Source organism: Hippoglossus hippoglossus, chromosome 21 (assembly GCF_009819705.1).
Source record: "Hippoglossus hippoglossus isolate fHipHip1 chromosome 21, fHipHip1.pri, whole genome shotgun sequence".
Lineage (NCBI taxonomy): Eukaryota > Metazoa > Chordata > Actinopteri > Pleuronectiformes > Pleuronectidae > Hippoglossus > Hippoglossus hippoglossus.
The window spans coordinates 14,008,687-14,020,296 of NC_047171.1; the positions used below are offsets into that span (position 1 = coordinate 14,008,687).

Below are 11,610 nucleotides of genomic sequence, written 5' to 3' on the forward strand. Positions count from 1 at the left end.
TTTCACTGAAAAAGCTACAAACAAATCTGGTAAAGCCTCTGTGAAATATAAAATAAATGTCCACATAATTAGTGTGTAGTGTAGAGAAAGAGCAGCGGAAAATAATCAGTTTGAGTCACAGAACATAGAGATGAACCAATCCTTCACTTTAAGCCTGGCAGGCTTGGTTGAGTGTTGAACGCACTTTTATTGTTTAGGTGTCAAATGTAACAGTGTCACCATTCAGAGAGGGAATAAAGAGTAAATGGTCACATAAAAAAATATAAAATCAACAATGAAAATGGCCACACGGGGAGAGTCAGGTTCCCGCGGCAACGGAGATGTACAGTTGAGACAATGTCCAGATCCAGACGTGTATGTGTTTGGTTTGCACGTTTCCACAGCCTATGTTAATCTCAAACGATTAGAGTCCTTTTTTTTTGTTTTGTTTACTAGCCATGCATACAGTTGACAATTCCACGTGTTGAGTCAGTGTCTTCACAGGAGCTGGCACTTTCAATACAAAATATTTACACTACCATTTATTATTCTCAGGATCACGGCCTTTGTCGTCACTAGTTCTTACTATGGACTGGAATACTCTGAGCACGTAAAGAATGAAACTCTTCAGCAGCTCAGCTCATACTGACACTGGAGGAGAAACAAAAAGAAATATGTTACGTATGGCAAGTGTTGGCAGCTTCACTTTAAATGCTGTGAAAGGAGTTTGGAGAGATCGTCCGTAGAGAGAATCAAACACTGACAAGATGAACTCTTTGTTGCAATCTGCTGGAAGAGACGTCCTAGAGTCCTACTATTAAATCTCAAAAGTGAGAAAAAAAAAGGAAAGAATTTAATGTTTCAAGAAAGACACTGACTCATCTACCTTTTTCTCTCCATTCCTTTTTTTTTTAACGGCTGAGGAAGAAAAAATATATATATATAAGACAGTGGAGGTGCTTTCATTTCACCTCTTTGGTTCAGCCCTATGATGAATAGAAACTCATATTTTACATACTGCAAATTAAAAACACTCCTCCGTATTTGAAAAACATCCCAGAAATCTGTTATAGGGTCAGTTTACAGTAGCTACTCATGGTCACAAAAAGAAAATGCATCTTGGTGTTTTGTGCGAAACAGACGAAACCTGGGAAAAAAAAACTCATTCTTATCACATTGTTTAAGTGCAGAGACCCTGACAGGGGATTCTTTGCTGATGAAAGGGTAAAAACAAACAACTAAAGAGAGTAAAATAAGGCGAGGGCATGTTCCTTTTTGTTGTTTGTCAATTTCTCTTGCAGCATTCCTCATTCAAAACATATTCATTACTCACATGTCGTCATTATTAATCATGTCACTGCAGATTGTACACTCCGTAGAGTTAACCTCCATTGCGTTCAACCATGGATTCAACTTCCGTTTTAATTGGCATGTGCATGTCTGAGCGTGTGTGTCTCTCTGCTGCGTTGTCGTAGCAGCTTCCTCTAAGTAGACTTTTTTTCCCTGGCCCTTTTTTCCTCGAGGCCCCCGGGGCTATTGTATATTGCAAGAGGAGCAGCAGGGGTCATCCTTGTCCGGCTGGGCGGCGTAGTCCATCTGCCGAACAATCTCAGCGAACAGTTCGTCTACCATGGTTTTGCTCTTGGCCGACGTCTCCATGAACGGGCAGCCCCACTCCTCGGCCAGCGCCTGGCCCTCGCTGGACGAGACCTCCCTCTCGCTCTCCAGGTCCACCTTGTTCCCCACCAGGATGACGGGGACCTTCTCGTACCTGGGGGCAGAAACAGAAGCGTGAATACGACAGAATTAAAAGCTGGTGCTGAGGAGCAGTAATGGAATCAATCAGCGCGTTTCTTTTCATGCCTTCACAGTTAAACAGGCAATTACTCTTTCAGAACTTGGCAACAATGACACTCGCTTCATGCTTCAGAAGGTTTTAATTGCACTGCTGAACGAACCTTTACTATTTGCATGAGGAAATCCTTTAGTTAATGATATTATTTCATTATCTGTAATTTTCACTTTGTATTAAAACCGACTGAAAAAGGACGACACTGCTAAAACACACAGCATAACCTCATTTCAGAATTTTCTTGACCTGCTTTCCTTTGTTTAGGTGAGCTGGGCATTTTGGGGCTAGAAGGTAGGGAGGCAACCTGACCGGGTCCCGATCATTACAGGTTAGACATTAATTCCCCTTAATCTGAGCAACCATCCATCTACTGTGTACCGCTCATCCTCTGAGGATCGCAGAGGGACTAGAGCCAATCCCAGCGGACATTGGGTGAGAGGCGGGGTGCACCCTGGACAGGTCGCCAGCGTATGACAGGACCAACGCACAGAGACTATGGTCAGTTTAGAATCACCAACTAACCCGACCTCAATCTAAATGTCTTTGGACTGCAGGAGGAAGGCCCCCCCCCCCCTTATTTGCGAAACTCAAAGTGTTGAGAATAGACAAATAAGTAACCACAGAGAGAATTGGCAGTGAAATTGCTGTTCTTAGCAAAGGTTGACAATCACATCTCAGCGTTGTTTCCTCTGCTGTTTCACACCATGAAATCAGCCCCGGCTGTTTCAAAAATCACCCGCTTGGTAAAGTATTTCCAAAAAGCTCAGCTGGGTGCAAAATGTGGGCTCCCTGTGGGTGGATCCATGTCCAAAACGGAAATAAATGTTTCTATTTTGACTGGTCTCTGACTGTGGGAGGCAGCTTTCCACATAAAGAACCAGGACGGCACCTTCTTGCTGCGAGGCACTTAGTGCTGAGCCTTCAAACCACCCACCCTGCCTCGTGTATACACCAGAGCTGTTTTTAGATATGCACTGAAGTCCTGAAATCTTCTGGTGGGGCAGTATGTGAGATCGTATATGTTCAAGTCAGTTTGTTCTGGACATTTCCCAGAACCTTTCCTGCCAGCCCCCTAGTAAAACGTCTGAGTGGGCCAAAAGTCAGAATACAGCGGGACAATGTTGGATGCGAAACTGGAAGAAGAAAAATATGTCAGTTATACACGTAGAAGACGCAGACAAAGGTGTCAACTTGTAAAAAGATTCAAGAGCTTTTGGTGACAAAGTACCAACAAGTTGCAGGGACGACAAAAGACTCGGTCTGAGTGGTCTGAAGATTTTCCTGTTGTGCAGAATCTCCTGCTGAGTTCTTCATCGGTGAAAGGCAAAGGCCCAGACCCAATTCTCTGGACATTTTCCTGAGTCTGTCTGAAAATGGCTTAAGTCTAAACCTTGACCTTGCAGACAACAGGAAATGAGTAGTATAATATAACCTTGAGCCCCCGGAGGGTCAGAGCGCAGGAAGTGACCATAATCTTTTGAGCTTTGAGCTCCGTGCTGTGGAGCTGGGTCACAACATATCACTGAGGAACTGCAGCCACAGCAGACGGTCAGTTGAACTAAATAGACTTCTGCACTCTAATTATTTAGACAAACAACTGGGATGTTGTTTCACTGATATAATCGCGACATCGGTTTTGATATCAGGGAACATGGTTAGCCTCTGAGGCCGTTTGTACATATCAGAGGAGAAACAAAGATCAAACACATCACAGAGATAACACACTGTGCGTATTCACATCCTTTGGTGAACAACAGGTTATTTCTTTCATCCTTATCGGTATGAGGCGAGCGAGGGAGCGGGTTCCATCTGTTGGAGCCATCGTTTGAGTTTAAATGTCTCTGACCACGACACCGAGCCACGTTGTCACATCTAACCAGTTATTGGCCCCCCGAACACCCACCAACATCATTAGGGGTTTTAAAATACTGTCCTTACATGCAAAATACATGCTCCTAATTATTTATAAAGGGGATCCTAAATCGCTATGGTAACAGGTATACATGGGGAATGAGTAACACTGGAGAGAAGACGTAAGTTTCATACTTCATACTTGAGCCCTGCTTACAGGCCAGAGGCTGCAGGTTTCAGCATTAAATAAGCTTAAACTTGCCCGAGAATAGGAAGCCAACTTTGATCTAGTCATGAATATATTATACAGAGTGAACTTTAATCACAATCCCGTCCTGCTCCCAGGATTGGCTCACCAGCCGAGAAGGAGCAACCAGGATTTAGGAGATGATCTCAGAGGTTCCTCTGTGTGTTGCCCTTGAGCTTCAAAGATAACTTGTATGAGAAAGTACAGCAGCCAAGTCTCATTCACTGCATTCCTGGGGTCAATAAAAAACAGTAAGGACGTGATTTTCCCGACTATTTTCGGACCACTTCTAGCTGGTGGTAGGCAGCTCTCGCCCAGAACTTTATATTCCCTTTCCACCGTCACTGAAAAAAACCTTAAACATAGATGTCGGTGAGCAGATTGAAAGCCAGAACCTTCACTTTTATAGCTGTTCCCATTCAGGAGACGCCACAGGGGGCTCTGGGTTTAGGTGGGGTAATGGTACCATTTGGTTTCTGTCTTTCCTGCCCCACAAAGTGGTTGGAACTCAAATCTCCCACTTTAAATCTCTTGCGGAAGCCGGTGGTCAACTAACTACCTCATGTATTATCTACCATCACATGCTGTTTCATAGCAGCTTTCACTTTCCTGCCCCAAATGTCTCTTGTTATAGGAAAAAACCCCAGTTCAAGATGGTTAGTACCTGAACTCTGTGTATGGAGCTAAGGCTAAAAAGTGAATCATCATTATTATCACAAATTTAACAAGGGGCTGACACCAAATATGAGTTTCTTCATTAATGAATCTGCCATCTTCTTCTCTATTATTAGTTTGGTCTGCAGAATTTGTAGAACCAATTAGTTTAGTACAAAGTAGTAAAAAATCCAAATACATTCAGTTTGTGAAGATAAAACCAGTGAATTTTTGACATTTTTAACAAATAAAATCCTCCTAATGATTAACTAGTCATCAAACTACCCGGTGATAATTTTCTGTCTATTGACTAACCAATACATTTTCCGCTAAGGAGATTATGCCCCCCTACCCTCGTCAATTTGTGTTTTGGATGGTTGGGTTTTTGTTTGTGAGCAAGATTACGCAAGAAAAGATATTCACAAAACTTGGTGGGAGGACGTGGTATGGGTCAAATTGTGGTGCAGTTCCAAAGAAATCACTTCCTTCAATATTGCGAGACTTTAAACATTTACATAATTTGCCTAGGCAATAATTCATAGATGTTAAAGCCAAATACATTCCATTTTTGAAGCTAGAACTTGTGAATTTTAATTTTTTTTGTTATAATCATTCCAGTGATTAACCAATCATCAAAATACTTGATGATGCTAATTGTCTCTCTACTGACTAATCAATTAATTGACTAATTGCTCACAGCAGGAGGAATTCCAGTAAAGTCAGTCCAGACACTCTTTTGGTTTGGTCGGCTGTAGTTGAGTTAAGCTGCTCATTCAGGCCTCATCATAGCAGGAGCAGAAGCACAAAGACATCTGGTAGCAAAGGCGAGTTTCTATATATAGTCATAATAACAGAGGAGGAAACCGGCAGTCCCACGAGGTGTGAGATGGTGGCTGCCACAGATACCGAGGCTCCCCTGGCCTCGGTGATAGAGGGTGTCGGCCACACTGTGTCTGGACCCAACGGTGGCTGATGCAAGCGGGCCGGGCTCGTCCGTAACACAGAACACACACAGAGCAGGTTATGTGGTCGTAGACACCAGCCGCAAAACGACAAAATGAATAACCGAGTCGGGTCGTGTTAGTGCCGTGACACAAACAGCTCAAGCAACGTGTCACGCTTTAGCCCTCGGCTCGTGAGCCTGACGGAGACGGCGCTGGAGCACTCTGAGTGCAAACACCCATCTGAGCTCACCCAGATACACCTTATCTATAATGCATGATGCATCAACTCACTGAGGCCCTGCTGACGGACGGCCGAGCCCGGCGGCCCACAAGTCTCTGAATTTGACTCCAGCCAACGTCGTCAGGACGAGGGAGGGAGCGAATGGGCCTTTTCCCAACGGCCCTTTTGAGGGAGGTCTTCAGTTCAGCCAGAGGAAAGAATTCAGCTGAGTCAGAGAGCAGAAAGAAAAACTCGGAAAGATCAGAAAGGGACTTCTGGGTAGTCTTTTAGAAACAGGCTACGACAACCACATAAAGATTTCTGCGATTTAAAATTAAACTTCAAGTCTCTTTTAGATTCTCTGAAGGTTATAAGAACTAATTCCCTACTTCACGTTACCCTCAAACCGTGATGCTATTCACCGGCCATGAAATGTCAAAATGGACAAGATAGATGAGAACTGAACCCGACACACTGTACAGTCATCCTTGGATCAAATGTATTACAGCAACAATACAGCTGGCTACCATCTCCCTGGGGGTAATTATGCTGTCTGAAACAAATTCCTCCCGTTACTGAACAAAGTCCAAGGCTGAAAATCTGAAATTCAAAGTGCACACTGCATCAAAAATGAGTTCAGACTCACTTTCCATAAGACGGTAGTGAGAAAGGAGCGGAATAAGCTTTTAACAGTTCACAGACTCATTCACAAGTTCAATAGAGAAATGTGGCCCGAGTGACTCGTTCCACATCCTCCACTGAAAATAAAACTTTACACTGAGGATCTTATTCCAGTATTGACACTAGTCTGACCACCAGCCTAATATCAGGGAGACTAGGATTTCAATTTAAATTAGACCACCATACAGTGCAATGTTTCAGTTTGTTGTCTTCAGCATTTACACTCACTGAGCACTTTATTAGGAACACCACGGTTCTACTGGGTAGTCCCCCCCCCTGTCTAAACAGCCTCAGTTCTTCCTGTCATGGATTTCACAAGATGTTTGAGTCATTCCTTTGAGATTTTGCTTCATGTTGACTCGATTGCGATTTTCTTCGGATTTGTCAGCTTGACATTCATACTGGGAATCTCCCATTCTACCACATCACTTTGTTTTTTTATTGGACTTTTTAACAAGCTGAAAGTAGCCACTTTGCACGAAAGGAATAGTTCAACAAATTGGTATTTTCAAACTTGTCAAGGAAGGACACAAACCCGAAAGTAAAACTGTCATTGTTCAAACAAGTGAGCAAAAATATAGGCAATAGATATTTTAGCAGACAACAATCGTCATCAGTTGCCATCATCATTTTTGCTTCCTTCAAATAGAATGGGGCCGTTAGAAACATCAACAAGTTCTTAAAAAGTATGAAGCTAGAGACGCAGAGTGCTAAACGCTAACGCTTCCATGGCAACTTGTTCACTGTGACAATCATAATACATCAAAGGTGATGCTTCACTTGTTCACCGCCTTTATTTAGCAGTTTAGCTAAATATAACGAAACAAATCAAGCAGACCCACCGTGGACTCTTCTCATGGACATTCTGAACATAACCTGGTTTGACGGAGTACATGAGTACACGGTCGAAATCCACACACTACATCAGTGGGAACACTGTGTACATGCTATAAGACAAATACGTGTAGTAACTGAGGTTTCTGATTTGAGTAGCTGAACTTCAGCTCAGTTCTTCTGTCCAGTTTTCACAACAGGCAAAGAAACAGATGAAAGAGGATCTGTTTGGGTGAATTGCTGCTCCTCCAGTTAGTGATCTTAATCTCTTCAGCCATTTGGCACATGAAAAAGCCCTGAATGAAATCTCCACAGTTTGGCACAACATTGACATTAGTACATAAGAGATGCTGACAACATCAGCACCACATCAATTGTAAAATCTTGGTATTATTTCCCCTCCTTCTTCGTCTCTTAACCTCCCACCATGGTGCTTGTATCGAAAAGGCTTCTGAATTCACCAATCACAACGTATCCCTGGCGTACAGTTACCGGCAGCTGAACTGGGGAGTGACGAGGTCGCCGGCAGACAACAGGCAGGCCAGGGTGTAACCGTGTGCACCCACGGCCTCTGTGCCGAAGCCCGTCTCTGCCACTCACAGCAGGCACTGATAGATGCTGACAGGAGTCAGAGTGAGAGTGACGCACCGCAGTGCCTTTGACCGGGGCGCATGCCGATACGGACATGATGGGTCACCAGTGTTTTTGCCGCGAGGACGGACGAACAGGCAAGACAAGCAATAACAGGGGATTAAGGTAAACGAACAGTCTGACTGCTGAGGGTTCACATGGAAAAATCCCATTTTAAAAATAAAGTGACTGAACTCAGCCATTTGTAACTGCTAGAGCTGCAGTTCAAACATATTAAAGGAAAAGTCCACTCTGTTACAAGTGATCGTTTGTGTGATTTTGTGGCTATTCTTACCTTTAGCAATAAATTAAATTATGGCTTGTCACGGCAAAGAGCTGTCAAATGTATTGTCTCCTGTGTTGATCTTTGATGGTTATAGAAAGTAGAGAATAGACTTACAATACGTGGTCTGTAAATTGTCTTTTGACCTAAAATCTTTCGCTCTGTGTCAGATTTGTTGTCCCATTTTCAGCCTCCCACTTCTTTGTCGGCGTGAGGGAATTTTTTCTATTTCTAGTCAATCCTTGTCTCTATTGTTGTTGCTGTGTGAGTTGAGTTTACTATGTACAGCCTCTCAGGACTTCCCCTGCAGTCAACAGAAGCTTTTAGTGACTGAAAACTTACATGTATGTATGAAAAGGCTAAAACAAACAACAGAATAAAGCTAAGTTTTTCCTATCTTGGAACAAAAAGGATCAATGAAATGTTTTTGATGCCAGGCTGGTCGGTCAACTGATGTTAGATGGAGGATGCTGGGGTATTTTACACATCAGCTCTTAGAAATACTTTGATTTGTCGCCTCTTTGAAAATGTAATACAGCAGCAGGAGACACAGTGTTCGGTGTGAAATTACATAACAGCCTGGCTGCATCTGCTGTGTGAGCACACATGTAAACATGTACATGTAAAAACATGTCTACTTCGACACACACTATCCCCAGGGGGGCGCTCTATATGAGGCAGTCCCTTGTCCCCTAACCCTAACCATCACATCCGAACTCAATTCAACCCTACCCCGTACGAAAACTGAATCTTTATCGTCAAAAAACTGTTTGTACCCGTTGGGGCCTCAATTTTCATCCCTACGGGTTTGTGTGTTTTCAGGATGAAGGCCCCATTGGGACTTCAACACACACACACAAACACACACACACACACACACACACACACACACAGACACACACTGTAGACTGGAAGTACCTCTCCACATTCCCAACCCATACGGGGGAAACATGTTGACCTCATTCTTTCATCCACAGATTTATAGGATTGTTTGTAAGGTGCATGTGGAAAAGGGAAAAACTGAAATTGTATTTTTAGACGACAGAAACTTGCGAAAACAGCAAAACGTGCTACACCTTGATCACACTCCGTATGCTGGGCTTCACCTGAAGTCGTTACCTGCGCCTGTAAACAGTGTGTGTGTGTGTAAACTGACTTTAATATGCTTCATCATCACACTGCTTTGTGTCCCCGGAGCCCACTGGACTCCCTGAATTGACTGCAACACATCGACTGACACCTACCATGACTGATGAACCCACACAGTCACAGCTCAGTGCACGCTGCCCGCACAATATAACAGGAACCAACCGATCGCCGATGATTATCCAACCACCATGACACTGTGTATTTAGGGTTTTATACAATCGTGCCGGGTCATCAGGTGAAAATACAATACAGTGTATCCGCGCAGTACATTGGCCCCGAGCTACAGGAACACCAATATCATGACGGCAGAAGCCCCGCAGCCGCCTCGGCTAACCTCCTGTATCAATCAGCCGCTCGCTCCGGTGACCTCACATCGGGATCGTCCGTGTAGCAGACATCAGACGAGCTCACACTTTCAGTTGTGCTGCTCTTCCTAAAGAGCTTGGGCAGCTTGTTAATTAAAAAACATGGCCTCCCGTTCAGCAGAAGCCGGGCTCAAGCCAGTGAGCTGCCTCTCTCCCTGCCTCTCTCAGCCCCTACAGGGTTTTTGGAGCTGTGCCTCCTTGAAGCTCTCGCTGCAGTGAATCCCGGGTATCCCCCCCGGTCGGGCATCTGGCTCTAGGAAGACACTGACAGATCACAGGCGGCGTCTAGCACGTTGTGGCTGGAGGACACACTGGTGCCGGCGGGTCAGCACTGCTGGTGTCTGTCCTCCCTAAGATGTAGCCGTCTAGACTGGGACATTAGAAAGTCTTACAGGAGACTTGAGGACGCTCTGGAGACCACACATGACTTCTAAAGATGCTGGGGCTGCAGATTTGCCTACCAACAACCACTGAGGCTGAGACCTGGCACACCAAAATAGAACAGGCGTGCGGTGTTGCCCTGAAGACACACAGCATCTCCATCCAAGCACAGTCCTCACAGCAGGGCCGAGGCCCATCTCTCAACTACAGGGCCCCGGAGAACAAGCCCCAGCATCCAATACACTCCACTACTTGGCCACAATAGGTTTTCCTGCTGATTTTTTAAACCAACCTTTTCACTCTTATGATCTGATCCCTCATCGGCTTTATGTCCTGGAAGCTCTGCTGGTTGACAAGGCTGTAGACCAGTATGAACCCCTGGCCGTTTTTGATGTAGAGGTCCCGCATGGAGGCGAACTGCTCGGTGCCGGCGGTGTCCAGGATCTCCAGCACCGACGGCGAGGAGTCCACCTCGATCTCCTTGCGGTAGAAATCCTCGATGGTCGGGTCGTACTTCTCGATGAACGTCCCGGTGACGAACTGCACGGTGAGGGCGGACTTCCCGACCCCGCCGCTGCCCAGGACCACCACTTTGTACTCGCGCATCGTGGATTTTGAATTCGAGTCGTTAAGGTGCCAAGAGTCCGCGCGTCATTGAAATGAACCCAAAACAATCACCGCCCGTGTGCCATGTCGGACGGGCTGTCAAGAAACGCGCGCTACGGTCCCGCTCGCCTTGCTGCTCGGCTACGGCAGAGCACAAAGACTCGGTGCCCCCAACACGGATCTCATTGTAGAAATTACCCCACGCAGGCCAGACACTGACCGCTGTACGAGCATCCGAGCGCCGCGATCGTCCCAAACGTGCACCGGGGGAGGCGGAGGAGAATATCGGCCGAGGATGTGGACCGGACCGGTTCTCATCTGCTTAGCCTCACTCCTCTCTGGGCATCAGGAGAGAAAAATGTCACAAACTTGCTCCATCGAGGGGGAGAAAGGACGCTGGGCTTCGACCCGACAATGAACCGCAGCCGGTGAGGCCTCCGCGGGAACAACAAGTCAAAGTCTCTGGACACCTGCTCGGAACAACTTGCGTTTCTCTTTGTTTCTCCTTTCACCATCGCGGGCATGTCTCCGTCTCTCCCCCGCTCTCCTGCGCGATCCCAGCCGCCATACTCTCGGGTGGAGACCCACGGCCGCTGCGTAACCAGCCGGTCCCCACTCGGCTCCCGTACTGAGGCTGAAAGAAGAAAAAAAAAAAGAAAACACCACCACCCTCCCTCCTCGGGCGGACGGATGTGCGAGCTGTCCAATGGCAGCCCCCCCGCTCCCCGCTGCCTTGAATGGGAGCAGAGACGCTGACGTTCAGCGGCTGCGTTTCCGTTCATGTGTTAAAATTCCCATCATTCGGTTGCCCCAGTGACATCCAAAGAGAGCTCGTCCAATCGCAGCGGCGCCTCCAGGATGCACATCCAAGAAGAGGATAATGCGCCGGATGATGTTGCCATGGTAACGCAGCATTTTCTGTGTGTGTTGCTGC

The 11,610-nt window shown here is 45.9% G+C and overlaps 1 protein-coding gene across 1 annotated transcript; it reads right to left on the reverse strand.

Annotated features, from left to right (window-relative positions):
- Window positions 1-162: 162 nt before the first annotated feature.
- Window positions 163-11,397, reverse strand: LOC117755258 (ras-related protein Rap-2a). Its single transcript, XM_034574908.1, has 2 exons — window positions 10,363-11,397; window positions 163-1,750 (listed from the first exon to the last, which is right to left on the reverse strand). Exons 1-2 carry the CDS (start codon window positions 10,674-10,676, stop codon window positions 1,513-1,515), a joined length of 552 nt encoding a protein of 183 aa, XP_034430799.1. The 5' UTR covers window positions 10,677-11,397; the 3' UTR covers window positions 163-1,512.
- Between the last annotated feature and the right edge of the window lie 213 nt (window positions 11,398-11,610).

Coding starts and splice junctions, on each gene's coding strand:
- LOC117755258 (XM_034574908.1), bottom strand. CDS start 10,676: ATGCGCGAGTACAAAGTGGTGGTCCTGGGCAGCGGCGGGGTCGGGAAG. Junction 1,751..10,362: donor CAGATCATAAGAGTGAAAAG/GTTGGTTTAAAA, acceptor TTCTGCCCCCAG/GTACGAGAAGGTCCCCGTCA.